The sequence below is a fragment of the Brachycentrus maculatus genome, unplaced genomic scaffold (assembly GCF_059751285.1).
Source record: "Brachycentrus maculatus isolate JH-2025_06_01 unplaced genomic scaffold, ASM5975128v1 h1tg000142l, whole genome shotgun sequence".
NCBI classification, from domain to species: Eukaryota; Metazoa; Arthropoda; class Insecta; order Trichoptera; family Brachycentridae; genus Brachycentrus; species Brachycentrus maculatus.
The window spans coordinates 1,033,187-1,055,534 of record NW_028280895.1 but is presented as its reverse complement, the minus strand read 5'-3'; the positions used below and the strand labels follow the sequence as shown (position 1 = coordinate 1,055,534).

Sequence of the window (22,348 nt, the reverse complement as noted above, 5' to 3'; positions counted from 1 at the left end):
TATGGGGGCTTTCTTTATTTATCTGCTTTAGAGACCTGTACCAGAATGTACACAATTTTATGCTTGATTTTTCAGATCGTTTTTAAAGTTTGAAAATATAATAAAATGTATTAAAAATAAATATCAAGCCACTTATTGAATTTTTTACTGTGCAACAGATCTTTTTAGGTAAAACCTGAATATTTTTTCTCCATTTGAAACATATTTAGTTTATTTAAAAAATAATTAAACAATACCCTTTCTTCAAAATGCAAAAACAACACTTTCTGCCCTGTAGCGGGTAAATATTAAGTTAAAAATATGCCACTTTTGCCGGGATATAGTACATTTTCTGGGCATTTCGAAAATACGCACAACTGAAAATTGACGATTTTTAATATATGACGTTGTTGAAAGGAGTGAGCGATATGTGAAAAATGGCTCAGCAGTAAAACGGTTAAAGTACAAGCGATCCTGCAGTAGAGCAGCATGACGCGCAAGTAGCAGGGGATAGTTGGAAAAGGATACTCGTTGTACAGCAGGGAGGAGTCGATCTTCTTTGTGATTGGAGTTCCCAGGGGGACGATGGTGCCCCCGTCCAGCACGAGGTCCTGCGCGCTGTCCGGCTCCGTCCTGCCGAGCCCCTTCACCGAGTGCTTCCCGGGGGGCAGCTTGGTCACGTACGTGGCCTTGCTCAGCTCGTGCCTGGAATGGAGTACGGTATTACATCGAGGGTAGCCAAAGCTGATTGGTCGACCGTGTTACTACTTATAGTCACCTGCCTGTCTGATATGTACAATACAAAATAAAAAATATAATAATTTTTTTTTTCCAAAATATCCAATGTCATGTTTCCAGTGTATCCTCTGATAACTAAAAAAACTAACTAACTAACCATCACGCCGCTTCCCCGCAGGAGAATCGAACGCCACACCACTCTGTCTTCGCAAACATCCTTCGCCTCTTCTACATTCATGCATCTCCTCATATATAATAATAATAATAAAACCCTTATCCGCACCCCAATGGTGCATAGGGCACTGTGTCATATAAACGCAGTGTTATCTTAATCGTTTACACATGAAGGAAAGGTGATCAGCCCTCCGCTTCAGGTACCAGTCCATGGTAATATTGAATAAATATGACAGTGAAAAAATCACTTATATTTATTTTACCCCCCTTGGGAATCGAACCCGGGACCTCCAGAACGGTAGCCGAGCGTGCTGACCATTACACTACGGAGGCGGACATATATACCCGACGATTATTACGACTCCTGACCCAGCCGCTTTCAAGTATTTGACTTACCTGATTGTGCCAGGTTATCCTCTGATATATCAAAATTAATACAGTGAATCCTCTCATAACGAGCATCTCCCATAACGAGCACCTCTCATAATGAGCAAAAAAAAATATTCAAAAAGTTGCTCCCTAACTGAGTGACATTTCGCATAGAGTTACAGAAAAAAGGCAAGTCCCTTTTTAAGGACATTTACTTGTGAACCAGGACTTCTGCGCTAGTCAAAGCAATGTTTCGCTTAACGAGTAAGATTCTGGAACAAATTTACTCGTTATAAGAGGTTCCACTGTAGTTGATGTGTATTTACAAAAACATTGTTCACATATTTGAAAAATATATCCTGCCATTAAGTAGGGCCATTAAGTAACATTTTGTCCGCCTCTGTAGTGAAATGGTCAGCATGCTCGCCTACCGTTCTGGAGGTCCCGGGTTCGATTCCCAGGGGGGTTTAATAAATATAAGTGATTTTTTCACTCTAATATTTATTCAATATTACACTGGACTGGTACCTGGAGTGAAGGGCTGATCACCTTTCCTTCATGTGTAATCGATCGAGATAATACTGCGTTTATATGAAGCAGTGCCCTATGCACCATTGGGGTGCGGTAAGGGATTTATTATTATTATTATTATTAAGTAGGGAAATTGAAAAATGTAAATATTAGATTTTTTTCTAAGCCAAAGACACTAAAATAGGATGACAATGTGGCGTACGTATTACATATTAAGAAAATTTGTAGTCTAAATTATTTATATCATACTTCAACTTTCACAATCTCATAATTTCTTTCTTAAAGTATGAATGAATGGAAATTGATAAATAAAAGAAATATTTCCATCAATCAAATTTAACTTAACCGGATCCACGCGGCTCGCATAACCGTATGTGTTTTCACAAAACATTCCCTGTACGCGGCTGACATAACCGTTTGTGTTTTTACTTTGCTCCAAGTTTCGAACCTCAGTTCAACTTGGAGGGATTTTTTCATGGTGTGGAACTTTGGATAAAATAATACGTCAATCCTTGGCCTTATGACATCTGTTGAAATATCTGACTAATAATTTGTAACATCACAAGGATAAATTAAAGAACAGATCCCTGATTTTTCTTGCGGTCGGTAATTAGTTTGCGCCATAATCATACCCCATATCTGTCTCACTCTCGACGCTACGCATCGCCAGTGGGTAAGAGTGACACACGATGCGTGCTTTGATTTATTTATGTTACAATCTTATTTGTTTATATTACGATATGTTTAAAGAATAATGTGACACGAGTGTATTATAGAGTACCAAAAAGGCACAATGAATCCCATTGAACGTTTTTGTTTAAGAAAATAAATCGTTTCTTAACTAAATACATGATAAAAGTAATCATTTAAAAAAACGGCGAAATACCGCCGCGCACGGGCGTCTCTCAGGAACAAATTGAACGCGGTTAAAAGGTAAACCATTTTCTAATCCTGAAATGGTATAGAGATTTCCACTTCTTATTCACTCGAGTCTGGAGTCTCACAATTATTTTATTTTCAAGATTACTGAAGGAATTAAATCATGTATCATGAATTCCTGTTATTTTTTGACCATCAAAGATGAAGAAGAATATAGAAGTCTGGGCATTTACGGGGCTGACGACCTTCATGGTCTGGTTTGAGTGATCACTTTACACACGTAACATGTAAAATTCACCAATTGTACCCATTATTGACAACCACACTACTCAAATTCTTGGAAGTTCTATATATATGAACCAATTTTGAAACATTGTTCTTGAATCATTAGAACTTCACTAGAAACATCTATTGGTGAGATGAAAAGAATATTATGAAAAATACTCCTATAATTGGAGATAAACCAGATTTGTGAACAAGTATTTGGACACAAATAATTGAAAAGATTAGGAAGAGTTTTTTACGGTGGTATGGACATGTGGAGCGAATGGATAACGAGAGAACGACTAAGAAAATATATGTGGCGAATGTGAGAGGGAAAACAGAACGAGGACGACCGAAAAAGACTCGGCACGATCAGATCAATCAGAACCTAAAATCTGGAGGTGTCAAAAGTCTGCGTAATCGGAGGGCACGCATGACTAGATGAATGGATGTGAAGGAGGCGAGGAGTGTATGCCAGGACAGAAGAGTGTGGCGTTCCATCCTCTCTGCCTATCCCTGCGGAGAAACCGCGTGATGGCAGTAGTAGTAGTAGTATTTGGACACACTCAAAATGTTGTAATTATGACTGGAACATTGGTCTGTATGTTCCCGATAGTTACCTAAGACAGCGTCGACATAGATTGTTTCACATTCCTATACACAGGACCAACCTGCCGATGGTTATGCCTGTAGGAAGAGCTACCGCTATGTTGAACAATATCTCATTGGATATTGATCTGTTGCATGTGTCTGAAGGAGTTTTCCGAAGCGGGATTCTTCTACACCTTTAGACCTGTCCACTTACATGTCCCCGAGAGCCACTTCACACAGCATCATGACGCCGATGGGGTTTTGGACGTGGGTGCAGCAATAGTTGGCAGACTTGGAGACCATGTCGGCAAAGTATATGCCTTTCCCAAACATGTAGCCCGTCACCGGAGCTTCGGGAGGAGCGATTCGCAGCCCTGGAACAAATTCAGCGACATGGGAATTATTCATACATCCGCACCCAACGGTGCATAGGGCATCATCGTATTGACGCAGTGTTGTCTTGATCATTACTTACAAGAAGGCAAGGTGTTCACTCGAGCAGTATTAGTGATTTTACACTATACTATAATCCATGGTAACATTGATTCAGCATTTTGTGTCGAGAAGATAGCAATGAATGTTCCCTCTCGGCGGTTAAGGAGGCACAACACATTTTCTCTCCCAGTATATAACAATAATATGGCACACTTTAACTCCATTTCTGGGATGCTAAGGTTGTATAATAATTTAGAAGATACTGATAATGTCATCATCGAAATATTTAATGATGGCACGTGGAAATACAACAGCTCTATCACCAGATTGGTGAAATCAATTTGAAATTAATTTCACCAATTTGAATTTTGTACCTTATGTAGCATAGTTTAATTTAACTTTTAATTTTTACTCATAATTTTTTATTTTTTTCATTTCTTTAAATTGTTAAAACTTCTTTTTTTTTACAAACAATTTTCTTTTCTTTATATATCGCTCACTCCTTTCAAGAACTTCATAAATCGAAAATCGTCAATTTTCAATTGTGCGTGTTTTCGGAATGCCCAGAAAATGTACGATATTCCAGCAAATGAGGCATATTTTTAACTTAATATTTACCCGCTACAGGGCAAAAAGTGTTGTTTTTTGCATTTTGAAGAAAATGTATTGTTTAATTATTTTTTTAAATAAACTAAATATTTTTCAAACGGAGAAAAAATCTTCAGGTTTCTCCTTAAAAGATCTGTTGCACAGTAAAAAGTTCAATAAGTGGCTTGATATTTATTTTTAATAAATTGTATTATATTTTTAAACTTTAAAAACGTTCTCCTGAAAAATCAAGTTTTTTGATTTATGACTTTCTTGAAAGGAGTGAGCGATATATGTATTTAACCTGCACCTTTATTTGTTTCTGTAAGTTTGTTGTGTTCTCATCTAATTGATGAAAAACATTCAAACTATTTGTATTGCACTGTATTTTATTTCTTGTAATATGATTTACATTGTTTGTGAACTATAAATAAATAAATAAATATTAGTGTGTAAAATCGCTAATATTTTTTTTTACCCCCCCCCCCTGCGAATCGAGCCCAGGACCTCCAGCATGGTTAATTACGCTAACCTTTACACATGGAGGTGGATTATATTGGTTATTGTTGGATGCGCTACTGGTATCGGGTAGAAAAGTGGAGCCGAACCTTGAGATAATATGCCGGGGAAGTTGGTGACCCGGGACCCGTGCCAGAGCAGCCTTCGGTTGTGCAATTTCTTGAATGGCTTGTAACGCTTATCCTCCCCTTCTCTGTTGACTTTAAATAGCTAAAAAAAATAATGCAATATAATCAATTTCTTGAATGCTTTTCACAGATACTTTGTGGCACATTTTATAACATAAAAGTACTTTGTTTTATACCTTCCCCTCCCGGTGATATGTATTTACTACAATTCAACTTTGAAAATGGGAATATCAATTAAAATATATTAGATACGGGCTCACAATTTTTGTATTCCTCCGTAATATAACTATGTATAACATGAAAGTATTATAATATAAAGTTATTCATTTGCAGCGAAGGAAAAAAATAATTTGTGGAAAAATCGGGAATAAAATCACCAATACACAAACGTTTCTGTGTGGGCGCTCGTGAAGTGCTTTGTACCTATACACACATGTCGTGACGTGTTGTCGTCCGCCTCCATAGTGTAACGGTCAGCACGCTCAGCTACCGTTCTGGAGGTCCCGGGTTCAATTCCCAGGGGGGGGGTCAAATAAATATAAGTGATTTTTTCACTGTAATATTTATTCAATATTACCCTGGACTGGTACCTGAAGCGGAGGGCTGATCACCTTTCCTTCATGTGTAAACGATCAAGATAACTCTGCGTTTATATGACGCAGTACCCTGTGTACCATTGGGGTGCGGATAAGGATTTGAAGAAGAAGAAGATAATGATAATGGATTTTTAGAAATAGTGGTATTAACCAAGTAAAACTTACCATTAAAAATGGATTGATCAATGATTGAAATCATTTTTGTACATTCAATATGCACATTATTATCCGTAGTATAATTATGTACTACACGAAAGTATTATAGTATAAAGTTATTCATTTGCAGCAGCAGAAATAAACGCCAGCTATTGCGGCTACTTGCGATGTATTTTTTTCCCTTTTTCATATACCTACCAGAGCTAACATTACAAAATTGTTACATTTCAACTTCAACTTTGGTCAGTAAAAGCAACATTTAGGAATATTTACATTTTCCCCATTTTTAAACCACGTTTTAATATGGTATACAAAATATATATCACCGGCGCACGAGGAAGTTTTTAGCACCGTAAGGGAAGGGTTAACGATTTTTTATTGGTACTTTTCTCCACAACTTGTGTCTCAAAACTTGTGTCCGACCCATCATGACGTATGGAATCGAAAGTAGAGCAGACACCGCTGCCACAAAAAACACGCTTAGAGTGTCAGAAATGAAGACTCTGAGAAGCATAACAGGCAAGAGTCTTCGAGATAGATTGAGAAATGCCAAGATCAGGGAAATATGCAAGATCGAAGATGTCGTTAGGTGGGGAAGGCAACGAAGAAGACAATGGTATGCGCATGTGAGGAGAATGGAACCATCCAGACTCCCCCACATCACATTGTACGGCCGACCCCATGGTAGACGACTCCCGGGCAGACCACCAAAGAGATGGGCCGATAGCTGGGAATCGACGTCGCTGGAGGCTAATCCCTCTTAAAAACAGGCCGTAAGGCCTACAATAAGAAGAAGAAGAAGAAGAAGACTTTTCTCCAACCGGTTTCAACAAGAACCTTGTCATCATCAGGGTTATTGTTTAACTTTTGAAGAAGAAGAAGATATCTCCTCACCTGGAGTATTTCCAGTTTGTATCCGCTGTGGGTGCTGGCGTGAGTGTTGGTCACGTACTTGGAGGCCATCAGGTACTCCGGACTGCCCGGGGGCACGGGTGAGATCTCACTCTTGAGCTGGATGTAGTGGGTGTCCAGGGGACTGCCTCCGCCGCTAGAACCTGCACACAGAACACACATTACAATTCCCATTCAAACCTCGGGAATCTGAAATCCCGGGAAATCCAAACAAGATTTTGAAGAAAAATATTTGGAGAAAAATATTTGGAAAAAATTTTGAAGAAAAATATTAATTAAAAATATTTGGATGAAAGTAGGCTGAATGCAGTCGAAATGCGATCTCTCAGAAGAATGCGTAACAAAACGATGTATGATAGATGTGCGAATAGTGAAATAAGGAAGGAATGCAAAGCTGAGATAAGCATTATCGATAAAATTAAGAAAGGTGTGTTGAGATGGTTTGGACATGTAGAACGAATGAGTGAGGAAAGAACGGTAAAACAAATTTATGAGGCGAATGTTAGCGGGAAAAGAAGCAGAGGAAGACCGAGAAAAACATGGCACAATCAGGTATGCCAAATACTTGAAAGTGGTCAGGTTAGGAGTCGTAACAATCGGCGGGTATGTATGAGGAGATGCATGAACGTGGAAGAGGCGAAGAATGTTTGCAAGGACAGAGTGGTGTGCCGCTCTATTCTCTTTGCCTACCCCTGCGGGGAAGCGGCGTGATGGTTAGTTAGTTAGTTATATTTGGAGGGTAACATTTAAAAAAACACACAAAGACTGAAGAACACGTTTTTTTATATATAGAATGGCGTTGCATATACAATTTATTGCTTTTGCCAATGTCTAGGTAATTAAATAATATTATTTAATTATAAATCACGTTAACTTATTAACGTTTATTATTACATAAAATTATTATATTCAGCCTAATTTTGTTTCAAAATTGTTGAAAAGTTAGTAAAGTATACTGTCTTCTTCAAACCCTCATGGCACAAAAATATGTTTTTAAAGAAAAACATATTTTACCTGACACAGATCAAAATACTTGTCGGAAGACATTAAAAATATTTAAAGTCTTCTTCTTCTTCTTATTATTATAGGCCTTTCGGCCTGTTTTTAAGGGGGATTAGCCTCCTGCGACGTCGATTCCCAGCTATCGGCCCATCTCTTTGGTGGTCTGCCCGTGAGTCGTCTACAATGGGGTTGGCCGTACAGTGCGATGTGGGGGAGTCTGGATGGTTCCATTCTCCTCACATGCGCATACCATTGTCTCCTTCGTTGCCTTCCCCACCTAACGACATCTTCGATCTCGCATATTTCCCTGATCTTGGCATTTCTCAATCTATCTCGAAGACTCTTGCCTGTTATGCTTCTCAGAGTCTTCATTTCTGACACTGAATTACTGAATCACTAACATTTACATTTTCATACATAAAAATACGCACTGATTGGAATGTAACGTTAAGTTACATTCCAAACTCAAAACTGTGGCAAACTGTGGCAAAACCCTTGTTTTATTTGAAGAGGTTTTATTGTAATAATTGTACCTGTTTTCATCAAGTTGTAGGCGATTTCGAGCTCAAGCAAACTATCCAGCATCAAAGTTTTGGTTTTGATAGTCTCCTCATCTTTGAGCAAGGGAGGATTTTCCACACCAAAGTCGTGGGGAATCAGCGTATAGAACCTGGAAGAACCAATAATTAATACTAATTTTTTCATTGTCAGCCGTCTCTCCACTGCTAGATGTATGCCTCGTCTATTTTTTTCCAGACTTCTCTCGTTTGGGCATTTTAAATCCACTGAATCATATGGTGATGAAGCTTAAAAAGGATGGCTGTACAGATGGCGAGACAGAAATAGTTTGCCAAATTTAATGGGTAGATTTTTCATTAAGAAACGAGGTGCACTCTGGGCATCCAGTTGAAGTGATGATGACCAAATTAAGGTCATGATTGATATTATAGCTAGATGCTATGTTAATTCCGGCTGGTTTTATTGTGGCGTGTTGCCGTTGTGATGTGGATTTGGTGACCAGAGTAAAAATGAAAGAATGTACTTACAGTTGGTTCCTTTATTTAAATAAATGGAAATTTACACTACATACAGGAATCAAATAATGACAAATAATTTATTTCATCATCATCTTCTAAAGGCAGCGCCTTGTAGTGTCAGCCACTTGTCTCTGTCAGTCGCCATCCTCTTGAGCTGCGAATAGGAGGAGACGTCCATGAGCCGCTTCAAATCCTGGAAGTATGAAGTTCTTGGGCGGCCTCTTGTTCGTTTTCCCAAGATTCTTCCTTCGAAGATGTTGCTAAGAAAGGTGCTATGTCTAATTGAGTGCCCTATTAGCTTGGCCTTCCTCTTCAAAATATGATTTAAAAGCTCTCTTCTTTCTTTTACGTCCTGTAACACCTTTTCGTTGGACTTCCTTACGACCCATGATGTCTTGGTCATCTTCCTCCAAACCCACATCTCAAATAATTTATTTATAATTTATTTATACGGAGTTAAAAAAGTTAAAATCAAGTTAAAGCATCTATTCTAGTCAACGATCGAAGCAATTCTAGCGGCTTTTGAGTTCTCTCGCTTTAGAGTCGGGTCCGCTCGGAAATCTTCGGTTTAGTTTGTTTCGGAAACGCTTCCGTTCCGCTCACGTCAGCGCAGCAACCCAACGGTGTGGCTACATAGCCCACAATATAGATTGCCATAGCTCAACACAGGTTACTAACCTGTTGGTGGCATCGATGATCTTCACTTCCGTAGTCTTGCTGTCCTTCTTGCCGCCCAGGAGTTTCTGCACCTCGGTGAGGACCGAGTAGCCCGACAAGAGCTGCTTGCGAGACAGCTTGCCCAGAGGCATTTTCTCCGTGTCCAACTGAAACAGCCAACTTGTTACAACCGGAGCGCGCAAAACACATTACAGTAAGTTTTCTACATACGTGATTTTGACTTACTTGAACCAGTTAAAAGCGGAGCGCGCAAAACACATTACAGTAAGTTTTCTACATACGTGATTTGGACTTACTTGAACCAGTTAAAAGCGGAACGCGCAAAACACATTACAGTAAGTTTTCTACTTACGTGATATTGACTTACGTGAATTCATACTTACATGGTTATTTTTTTCAATGTTTTACTTTAAACCTCTTAGGGCGCTTGTCCACTACCCGGAATCACACGGAATTTTACCGTCAATTAGCGTTTTAAAACGATGATTGGCTTGTGTTTTTGTCCATATTTCTTCGGATCGGTGCAGGAACATGTGCGTAAATTCAATCACGCTAAACTGTCGTAGCCGCTTTCATTTATCAAAACCGGACTGCCGGACGGTCAAATTCCGGGTAGTGGCCAATGACCCTAGGTCTTCTACTTATGTGATTTTTATTTACACTTACATGACTAGTTTTTTCAATGGTTTATTTTAAACCCCTAAGGGCGCTTGAGCACTTCACGGAATTTTACTGTCCGGTTCCGGTTAGCATGATAAAACGGATGATTGGCTTGTGCTTTTGGCCGTCTTTCTTCGGATCGGTGTGCTTGATCGGTGCGTGATCATGGTGCACGTAAATTTGATCACGCTAGTACTGTCGTAGTCGCTTTTATTTAAAAAAAAACAGACTGGTTGGTAAAATTCCGTGTGGTGCACAAGTGCTCTAAGATTTCAAACAAATGTTTTGATTATCAAATTGATAATAAAAGAAGACGTTCCATAATAATGGAGACCAAAGTCAAAATTATCAAAAAAATATCACAAAGGTAAAAAGATGGTTGACATCACACATACTCATAAAACGTCTCATTCAACTATTAGAAGAATTATTAAATAGAATGCTCAAATTATGAATTGTGTAACAAAATCAATACCAATACAATCTACGATAAATTCCAAAAATAAAGGAATATAAATAATTAGTGTTTTTTTTAAATGTAACTACGTTTATGTATTTACACATAAATATATCTAAAAATGATAATGTTTTATCAAATAAACGCATGTAGATCTATTCTGTTTTTACATATCGCTCACTCCTTTCAAGAACGTCATAAATCAAAAAACTTGATTTTTCAGGAGAACGTTTTTAAAGTTTAAAAATATAATACAATGTATTAAAAATAAATATCAAGCCACTTATTGAACTTTTTACTGTACAACAGATCTTTTTAGGTAAAACCTGAAGGTTTTTTCTGCATTTGAAAAATATTTAGTATGTTTAAAAAAATAATTTAACAATACCTTTTCTTCAAAATGCAAAAACAACATTTTCTGCCCTGTAGCGGGTAAATATTGAGTTAAAAATTTGCCTCTTTTGCTGGGATATAGTACATTTCTTGGACATTCCGAAAACATGCACAACTGAAAATTGTCGATTTTTGATTTATGACGTTCTTGAAAGGAGTGAGCGATATGTACTATATCATTTGAAACTTGCGCATATTACTACATACCATATACAGTAGAATCGCGATATAACGAAATCCAAGGGACCAAAAAATATTAATTCGTAATAACGAATTCCCACATATAACGAATTTTTTTAAATCATACTTAGTATGTATATGTTGCACGCCGTTGCAAAAAATGTTGCGCGGCTTTTCAAAAAGATCGCAAGTTCTGCAAACAAAGGAGGAAGGGGGCCATAGGGAACTGAATACCTACATATTTTCACTTGTTTTCTTATTAACCTTACGGTGATAAAAGTGCCGCGGGAATCGATGATATTCGTATGTATTTTGTACACAATATGAGAATGTGATTTTAAAACCGGAAAAACGTAAATATTCCTAGTTGCTTTTACTGGCCATATTTAAAGTTGAAATATAACAATTTTGTAATGTTGGGTCTGGTAAATATGTATCTGAAAATGAGAATAATAACGTCAAATATAATAATAATAATATCACAAGTAGCCGCCAAAGCCGAGAACGAGAACGGCTTGCGCGCTACTGACGGCCAGTGTTGTCAGACGTCAAAGAGTAGTTTTCGATATTGAGATTGCGAAATTACGAAATTGCGAAATTACGAGACGGCGAAAAAATTTTTTTTTCCAAAATTTACGCGATGAATTTTTTTTCGCCGTCGCTAAAAATTTCCTAAAATCCGTTAAAATTCCGTAATAATCCTTCAAATTCCGTTTGATCTCTTTATTCCTTCAAAATCCGTATAAAACGGACAAATTCGTATTTGTCCAAATTTGTCCGTCATATTTAATATTCCTAGTTGCTTTTATTGGCCATATTTAAAGTTGAAATAAAACAATTTTGTAATGTTGGGTCTGGTAAATGTTATTCATAATGTCATTCATTTGCAGCGACGGAAATAAATAATTGGTAAAAAAATCGGGAATCAAATCCTAACATAAAATCGTAAAAATACACAAACGTTTCTGTGTTTGCGCGTGTGGCGTGCTTTGTAAGTATCCGTGCATGTCGTACGTCGTAACACGTTACTCCGCTAGTCCAATAGTGTGCAGATTGTCTTACCCGACACTACGCCCCACTTAGGGCGCTTGTCCACTACCCGAAATTCCGTGTAATTTTACTGTCCGGCACGTCAGTTAGCGTTTTAAAATGACGATTGGCTTGGATTGGCTTGTGCTTTTGTCCATCTTTCTTCGGATCGGAGCTCTTGATCGGTGCGTGAACACGTTGCGCGTAAATTCGATCGTAAAATCATCGTTTTAAAACGCAAACTGACGTGCCGGACGGACGGTAAAATTATTCCGTGTAGTGGACAAATGCCCTTACGATGTAGATAAAAGGATGCAATTTGAGGATTATTATTGTCAACAGAATCATTTCATTGAGATAAAAAGATGGATTGTAATTTGAGAATTATTATTGTCTACCATTGAGATAAGCAGGTGGACTGATTATGGGAGAGAATATACTTGAGAATTTTTATGGCCTACAGAAATAATTTCATTGAAATAAGAAGAGAGATTATAACTACGTCGCCTACTTTCAAAATCCGCCAGATCCATATAAGTCGATTTTACAAAAAAAAATCCAAATTCTCCGGATAACATTAATGTTTCAAAGATTTGTCTATCTTTATATAAAATATTATAAAATAGAGAATTTTCCCATTTTTTTGGAAAGTTTTTCAGTACTCAAAAAAAAAAACACGAGACACAAATCGATAATGACGTCATCTTAACTTTTGACCTATCTCCGCTCTCTGATTGACCGATATGGGTCAGAAAGCAAGTTTCATGAATATATCGGAATTTGAAATACAACGTTGTTTTTAAGTATTTTTTAGCGGGGTTTTCAAGTATTTAAAATTTTTGAACAATAAAACCCACAACTGGCATTCCGATAGAGTATTTATTTTAAAATCTTATAAAACTGGATCTAGCGGATTTTGAAAGTAGGCGACACAACTAAAGAATTATTATTGCTAAAGTAAATCATTTCACTGACTCATTGACTCTAATTACTAATTACTCAAGCTGATGGGATATTGTATTGAATTACTTTTAAAAATCGCCATAAAACCATCCGCATATGGTGCGGCGGCGCGCGCAGCTTTGAAATATTTTTATCTTAACATTTTTTTTTCGGCGCGGCGCCGCGGCGGCGCGGCTTTGAAATATTTTTATCATAACATTTTTTATTTGTTATAAATTTACTTAAATGTATTGGCATTTTTTCGTACGGGACAAAAGTGATTTTGTTATACATAATAACGGGATTTCGTTATATAAATGCATTTTTGTATGAAAAATTAGTTTTAGGGAATAAATTTGGTTTTTTTTTTCGATATACGTCATTTTTCGATATATCGCGATTACTTATATCGCGATTCTACTGTATCAACAAAAATAAAATTCGACTAACGCGATTTTTCGACTTACACGAAAACCTTTGAAACAAATTAATCATGTAAGTAGAGGACTTACTGTACTGGCCAGTTTGTAAACAACTCACTTCAAACTCCAACATGACCTTCTTCATGACTTCTATGTCGAATAGCATCTTGATAAGTTCTTGGACGGGCTCCGGCAGAGTGCTGGACTTGTCAGCATGCACGAGGGCTTTCACCGGCTCCGCATCTTCGTCATAGTCCATCTCCACGGGGTACATCTTCCCGGGAACCTGAATGAACATATTGAATGTATAAAAATAATTTCAATCATTGATCAATCCATTTTTAATGGTAAGTTTTACTTGGTTTCAAAAAATCTATTGTCATCGCCTTCTTCTTCAAACCCTTATCTGCACCCCAATGGTGCACAGGGCACTGCCTCATATAAATACAGTGTTATCTTGATCGTTAACGCATGAAGGAAAGGCCCTCCGCTTCGGGTACCGGCCCAGGGTGATATTAAATAAATATTAAAGTGAAAAATTCACTTGTATTTATTTGACCCCCCTCCTGGGAATCCAACCCGGGACCTCCAGAACGGTAGCCGAGTGTGCTGACATTACACTACAGAGGTGGACTATTGTGATCACCAATCACTCTAAAATTTAGACTTAACTGCACATATCGTGTTTGAAATAGTGGTATTTACCGAGTAAAACTTAAATAAAAAATGTACAAAAATAATGCAATTCACATTCATTTAATATACATAGAAGCTTGCTAATCTTAAAAATATTATAAAAAAATTATTCCAACAGTGATTTATTCATACAAAACCTTATATAATTCAACAAAAATATTTCGGTTAGTTCATTTCAGACAGTTTTTCATCACGATGGCGTCACACAAACTTTGTTCAAAATAAAATATCATGGAAAAAACAGAGAAATAATCCTAAGTGCGGTTTTAGTATTCAAATACAACCATAGATGGCAGTACAAGTACCATTTTAGAAATAAATGTCCGCCCATACTCCTTTGAGGAAAGTTATGTTTGGGTTGCCATGTACAGCCACACTCCATAGACAACACCTGCTGTAACTTGTCATACAAAAATGTGCTAATGCACTACATAACACATAGTAACAAACCAATGAAGGCGTCTCAGAGACAGCTCTGGGTTTTGAAATTTGGCCAGTCATTGGTCAAGAAAAAAATCATGTTTTCAGGAGTCTCCCGGTATGTGAACTATTTCCGGAAAGATCTTGCATACATTAACACATTGTAGTCGGGCGCTTCGAACAATAGACTCTAGCCTATAGCGGACGTTTTTCGCGATTAGTGCAAAAATATATCGCTTTCTTGAAATTGACACAATTTCTAAACCAAATAATATTTTCGATTGAAATTTTCAAAGAATCATATATGACCTTTGATCATCAAAAATAAATTATAATCATAATTTTTAATTAAGTATTCCACAATTTTATTTTAGAAGCATTGCAAACTCTAAAAAATAGTCTTCCCTTCCGAGGTATCATTCCCTATACAATGCTAATATATTCAAATAATAAAATACCAAACAGTAAACAAAACAGTGCGAGCGGTATGAAAAATAGTCCAATACGTGAAATGACTCAAACTAAACTGGAGATTGAGATCGCATAAAAACTCTAGATTTCTGGGGATGCCTTTACAAGCGACACACTAGCCAATCTGGACAAGACATCTCAAATAACGTCAACAGACTATCGCCTAGCACCCAGGTAGCAGATTACCCTTCAACGCGTTTTATTTCACGCTGATAACAAACCCGTATATTGCCGTTTCCCGCCGATAACCGACAGTCGACAAAAACGGCATTTGCCGTGTCCCGCAGTTGACCGACAGTCCGCGAAAAACGGCAAATGCCGTGTCCCGCCGACAACGTGAGGAAATAAGAATAATAAGATAAACTTTAGTCTATTTCAGAATTAAAAATATCCATAACAAAAAAATGTGACGTGCTACATTTTTTTCACTTTCGTTTTTTAATTCAGCTATACACAGTTGTAAATTGTTGGCCAGTGTTATTTACTATGATATCGCCGTCAGGGAGGGACTCGAGCAGCAACATTCCGATGATAATGACCCTATCGAAAGCACATGGCATAACATCAAAACAGCCATAGTTACGTCAGCTCAAAGGGTTCTCGGAATGAAGTCGTCAAATCGACCCAAATGGATGTCGGATGAAACGTGGGAATTAATAGAAGAAAGGGCCAACATAAAACTCTTAAAAGATGCGGAAACTGACCAGGGTAAGCTCGAAAGTCTCCGAGCGCAATATAAATGGAAGCACCTGGCTGTCAAAAGATCCGCAAGGCGGGATAAACGCCGTTCCCTGGACACACAAATAGCAGCAGCCGAACAAGCAGCCCGTAGAGGTGATACTTCTAAGCTTTTTAAGATTACGCACCAAATCTGTGGTAAGCGGCCCCCGACCGCAGGCCCAGTTCGTGGCCCGAGCGGCCAAATCGAGTCTGAGCCCGAATGCGTGAAAAGCATATGGAGAGATCACTTCTGCCGCGTGCTAAATCGTCCACCCCCCTTAGACCCCCTCCATGTGCCCTCAGTCTCTGCCCAACTGAACATTCCGCGAGCACACGATATTTCGCAAAGCACTCCAACGCATACTGAAATTATATCAGCTATTAAAAAGCTGAAAAACGGAAAGGCGCCTGGTGTCGACGAAATACATCCGGAATACGTCAAGAGTGGCATGGACGCTCTCCTCGACCCCCTGTATCACCTACTTTCAAAGGTATGGGAAGAGGAAAGGTGCCCGAAGGATTGGGTAAACGGGGAAGTTATAGCCCTCCACAAAAAGGGTGATCCGCTGTTGTGTGATAACTACCGTGGCATTACTCTTTTAAGCGTTCCTGGAAAAATTCTGGCACAAATAATTTTGGCAAGAATCCAAAAACCAATAATGCGAGTCCTCAGAGAGAACCAAGCGGGCTTTCTACCAGGTAGGGTGTGCGCTGACCATATACATAACTTACGATGCCTGTTACAGCAAAGTAACGAATGGAACTGCGCCCTTGCCTGCTGTTTTGTAGACTACGAAAAAGCTTTCGACAGCCCGCATAGGTCTTCTCTTTGGAATATCATAGAAGCATATGGAGTTCCTGTCAAAATTGTGGCCATTATCAGGGCGCTTCACACTAACAGCGAATGCTGCGTTAGAATAGATGATGTGTGCAGTGAACCATTTGAGGTCTCTACTGGGGTGAAGCAAGGCTGTGTACTAGCTCCATTTCTCTTCATCATCATGTTTGACTTCATCCTACGAATGCCAATTCCACCGGATCGAGGAATTGCAGTGAGTCCTGCTCAGAAATTATGCGATTTAGAATATGCGGACGATGCAGTTCTAATAGATACATCGATCGGAGCCCTGCAAGATATAATTGACTCCCTCCAAATAAACTCCGCTCGGTTAGGCCTAAGAGTGAACGCCAAAAAGACCAATGTCATGTGCAACTCAGCCTGTCCGGACCGAGATCAACATCTTACTTGTGAGGGACGAGCGCTCGTTCGAGTCGACACCTTCAGATACCTTGGAACACTCATTGTGGAGGATGGTAGTGTCCAGAAGGAACTGAATGTACGGCTCGGAATGGCAGGAGCTATATTCAATAAAATGCGCAATGTCTGGGACTCACTGCTTTACTCGACAAAAACCAAGTGTCGTCTCTTTAACGCCTGCATCCTAACAGTGTTGCTGTACGGATGTGAGTCGTGGCACCTCACCAAAGCTCAAAGCAAGAAACTAGCAAGTTTTGAAAATAGATGCCTGAGGCGAATACTGGGTATAAAGTGGTATGACTTCGTCAGGAATGACGATGTGAGGAGAAGAACTCAACAGCCCCTCATACTGGAAGTCCTGAAGAGAAGAAGGTGGACATGGTTGGGACATGTCCTTAGAATGCCACCTGAGGGCATCAACCCCTCATGTCTCTTCTTCCAACCCCGAGGATTCCGGCGCCCCGGAAGGCCGCTGACGACCATTCACCGACTATACTCAGCGGAACTTCGAGACGCCGGACTGACCTGGGAGGAAGCCAAGGAGATGGCGCGTGACAGAGTGACTTGGAGACGACTCGTGTTGGCCATATGCTCCACCTAGGGAGCGAACATGGAAAAAGAAGAAGTTATTTACCTTCATAAAGTCGTCCTTGTTGCACCAATCGTTGTCCGTCTTGTCCATGTACAATTGTTGGAACTTAGTGGTGGCGTCGTAGAGGCCGGAGCAAGGTTCCGTTTTCTTCCCCCCGATGGTGGTTCCTATTCTCCCCCAAGAGCGGAACAGCCAGAACCTGCGCACAATATTACCGCACTTTTATTTCACATACATGCACATAAATTTTTACATTATTTATTGAAATAATACCTTGTAAATTAATACACTGTTTGCGGGAAACGCTTAAAAGCGTCTTTTACATACCGTTGTAAGGGAGCGAGAAACGCTAATAAGCGTTCCATTTACTTACTTTTATTTAGTGCAGCACGAGAGATGCCAAAAAACATTGTACAAGTAGACTCAGTAGACTCTCCAAAATCTGATTTTGAGAGTATTTTTTTTTTATTGTTCAGTACCATATTTTATGCTACAGAACATATAATATTAACTTTTTTAACCTTTTAAACGCGTTAACTTTGTTCCTAAGAGACGCTCGTGCGCGGCTGTATTTTGCCGTTTTTTAAATGATTACTTTTATCATGTATTTAGTTATGAAACGATTTATTTTCCTAAACAAAAACGTTCAATGGGATTCATTGTGCCTTTTTGGTACTCTATAATACACGTGTGTCACATTATTCTTGAAATATATCGTAATATAAACAAATTAGATCGTAACATAAATAAATCAAAGCACGCATCGTGTGTCACTCTTACCCACTGGCGATGCGTAGCGTCGAGAGTGAGACAGATATAGGGCATGATTATGGCGCGGACTAATTACCGACCGCAAGAAAAATCAGGGATCTGTTGTTTTATTTATCCTTGTGATGTTACAAATTATTAGTCAGATATTTCAACAGATGTCATAAGGCCGAGGATTGACGTATTATTTTATCCAAAGTTCCACACCATGAAAAAATCCCTCCAAGTTGAACTGAGGTTCCAAACTTGGAGCAAAGTGAAAACACAAACGCTTATGTCAGCCGCGTATGGGGCATGTCTTGTTAAAACACATACGCTTATGCGAGCCGCGTGGATCCGGTTAACATGTATTGTTACAGGAAAACAAACTTGCTCCTTGAACGAATTAAATACGTTATGCGAGATATAACTGTTTAGTGAAAAATCACTCACATGTGTTTCCCCCCCTCCCCCTGATTGAACTCTAGATTTTCGGCATGGTAGCCAAACGCGCTCACCACTACACCATATGGACAGCAAAATTCATTAATTTAAAAAAAGGTACTAACTTGTTTTGGCTGTCGGCTTTCAATACTTGGAGCTTGTAGAAGGAGTTCTTCTTGCTCACAATATCAGTCAGGCCGAGAACTACGGAATACTTCACTCCGTCCTCATCCTTGTACACGTGGGCAACGTCATCCAATCCCGATTCTGGGTCCACGGCTGTGCCTCCTGCTCACACAAACGAGGTAACATGAAAATACTATAATTTCTTCTTCTTCTTTCCATGTTCACTCCCTAGGGAGTGAAAGTGGAGCATATAGCCAACACGAGACGTCTCCTTGGCTTTCTCCCAGGTCAGTTCGGCGTCTCAAAGTTCCGCTGAGTATAAGTCGGTGAATGGTCGTCAGAATCCTCGGGGTTGGAAGAAGAGACACGAGGGGTTGATGCTCTCAGGTGGCAGTCTAAGGACATGTCCCAACCATGTCCACCTTCTCCTCTTCAGGACTTCCAGTATGAGGGGCTGTCGAGTTCTTCTCCTCACATCGTCATTCCTGACGAAATCATACCACTTTATACCTAGTATTCGCCTCAGGCATCTATTTTCAAAACTTGCTAGTTTCTTGTTTTTTTCTTACTATAATTTATCCAGGATCAAATACATTGATCACAGAACACAACCACATTTATTCATCGTATGGTCATAAGTACTCGCAGGATCTGCAAAAAACAGTATGAGGGCTGTCTGGAGATCGGATCTATACTCGGTGAAGACCCAATGCCGCCTATACAGTGCCTGCATTGCTCCTGTTCTCTTATACGGCTGTGAAACATAAATTTTACAAGGGCCCAGAGCAGCAGTGTACTGAGCTTCGAGAATAGGTGTCTGCGGAGAATTTTAGGCGTGCGGTGGTTTGACTTTGTGAGGAGTGAAGAGATAAAGCGTAGGACGCAGCAAATCTTGGTCACAACTGTCACGTCACGAAAAGGCGATTCAGTTGGTTTGGCCATGTACTCCGCATGCCTCCCGAGAGCCACCATCAACCTTGCCTCTTTTACGAGGTATCGGGTTCGCGCCGCCCAGGACAAATCTCACTAGGCTTTAGTTATAAGTGGTGTTACTCCCTTGAGAAAAGTTTTGTTTGGACAACCATGTATGGGCAGACAGGTTAATACAGTTCCCCATGCACCATTGGATGAAGTTTGAAATGTGGCGTACCTTTAACCTTAAGCTTGGTCATTCCAGATCCCGATTTGGACTTGTACATACTCCCCGATGACTTTGGGATGGATTTCCCATCGACAACGTCCTGTGGCAGTCGAAGCTTTGGCTACAAGACAAGATAATTTTAGGTAAATCTAAAAACAAAATGATTATTGCACCGTGTATTGTAGTTTATAAAGTAAAATAGATCTATTTATTTATTGATTTGGTGTTTAATTTGTAGAACTGGCATTTTCAAACGAAAATGCCATAACTAGGCGAAAAAATTGTCACAATATTAATTTTTGTGTTTTTTAATAAAATACAAATAAGTAGACTCAACAAATCTGTGTTTGATTTAAAAATTAAAACATAAAGTATAATAGAGCTATTCACAAATGTATAATGAAGGTGGGTAGATCTAAAAAACATTGCATCATTCAGCCATGTCGTATTTCATTACATGTCATAAACAAATTCCTTTCCATTTGATATTATAAATAAGTATTGTAAAGTTATTATAAATATGTATTGTTGTGTATAGATTGTTATAAATATGTATTGGTGTCCGCCTCCATAGTGTTGTGGTCAGCACATTTACCTACCGCGCTAGAGGTCCCGGGATCGATCCCACGGAAGGTCAAGATAAATGTAGGTGATTTTACACTCCAATATTTATTCAATATTACCCTGGACTGGTATCTGAAGCGTAGGGCTGATCGCCTTCCTTAAGTGTTTTTTCACTCGAATAATTTATTGAATACTACCCTGAAGCGTAGGACTGAGATTACCTTGCAATTCAAATAATCAATAATAAATAAAATTAAGATTGTATCAATTTGATAAGTGCCCTATACACCATTGGGTGCGGATAGGGGTTGCGCGAAGGTTGAATTCCTATTTTATACAACATTTTGAGTGTGTCCAAATACTTGTTCACAAAATCTGGATTATCTCCAATTACAGGAGTTATTTTCATATTATTTTTTGACATCTCATCAAAGATGAAGAAGAATATGGAAGTCAGGATTCGGACCTAACATACTAATATAAGAGTTTCTGCTTGATAAAAAACTTCTTTACATCTCACCAATAGACGTCCCTAGTAAAGTGCTAGTGATTCAAGAACAAGGTTTCTAAATTGGTTCATATATATATAGAACTTCCAAGAATTTTGAGTAGTGTGGTTGTCAATAATGGGTAGAATTGGTGAATGTTACGCGTGTGTAAAGTGATCACTTAAACCAGCCTATGACGGTCGTCAGCCCCGTAAATGCCCAGACTTCCTTATTTTTCTTCATCCTATTTTCTAAATTAAATTTGGTGTACATTTTTCGACTCCTCAGTTTTATATTTACGACATTACCGTGAAAATTTTAAATGAGGGGTTTTACTGTGTAATAAAAATATATTTTTACTCACATCAGATCCCCAATCGGCTATATTCTTTTCCCTAATCAGTTCGAGAGTCTCCGAAACGCTTCCATTCTCCTTGATATCATCTAAAAAGTTTCCTTCGACAACTTGGATGTCATGGTCCTTGATCTGTTCCATTTTGGAATTCATCTTCTCCACCTCTTCGGCAGTGGAAACTGCAGCCGCCATTTTCTCGTGGATTTTGCTCGGCACGTTTCCACCGAGTTTGAGGATTTTGATTTTGAGAGCTTCTTTGGCCTTGGAGCTCAGGCCGATTATGAAGAAATCCAAGTTCTTCAGCGGGGGAACAGGTTTCTTAATATCGGGCCTGTAATAAAAATATTTAAAATAATATTTTATTTCAAAGGTATCTGCCTCCTTAGTGTAATGGTCAGCAGGCTCGGTAACCGTTCGGGAGGTCCCGGGTTCGATTTCTAGGGGGGGTCAAATAAATAAAAGTGATATTTTTCACTCTAATATTTATTCAATATAACCCTGGTCTGGTATCTGAAGCGGAGGGCTGATCACCTTTCCTTCGTGTGTTAACGATCAAGATAACACTGCGTTATGCACCATTGGGGTGCAGATAAGGGTTTGAAAATTAGATACTATTTTTCAAAAAACTGCAATTCTCCAATTATTTAAGGGTGAAAATTACTTCCGG

The 22,348-nt window shown here is 38.9% G+C and overlaps 1 protein-coding gene across 1 annotated transcript in view; it reads right to left on the bottom strand.

Moving 5' to 3' along the window:
- Window positions 1-22,348, bottom strand: part of LOC148308982 (poly [ADP-ribose] polymerase 1-like) — a 38,225-nt gene that overhangs the window by 760 nt on the left and 15,117 nt on the right. Inside the window, exons 9-19 of the mRNA XM_088260805.1 lie at window positions 21,691-22,012; window positions 20,284-20,395; window positions 19,133-19,295; window positions 17,859-18,015; window positions 13,778-13,945; window positions 9,577-9,722; window positions 8,395-8,531; window positions 6,842-7,002; window positions 5,157-5,277; window positions 3,740-3,899; window positions 508-684 (exon numbers count right to left, since the gene is read on the bottom strand). Of these exons, the coding sequence (XP_088116931.1) occupies window positions 508-684; window positions 3,740-3,899; window positions 5,157-5,277; window positions 6,842-7,002; window positions 8,395-8,531; window positions 9,577-9,722; window positions 13,778-13,945; window positions 17,859-18,015; window positions 19,133-19,295; window positions 20,284-20,395; window positions 21,691-22,012 (1,824 nt within the window). The remainder of the gene's footprint in view (window positions 1-507; window positions 685-3,739; window positions 3,900-5,156; window positions 5,278-6,841; window positions 7,003-8,394; window positions 8,532-9,576; window positions 9,723-13,777; window positions 13,946-17,858; window positions 18,016-19,132; window positions 19,296-20,283; window positions 20,396-21,690; window positions 22,013-22,348) is intronic.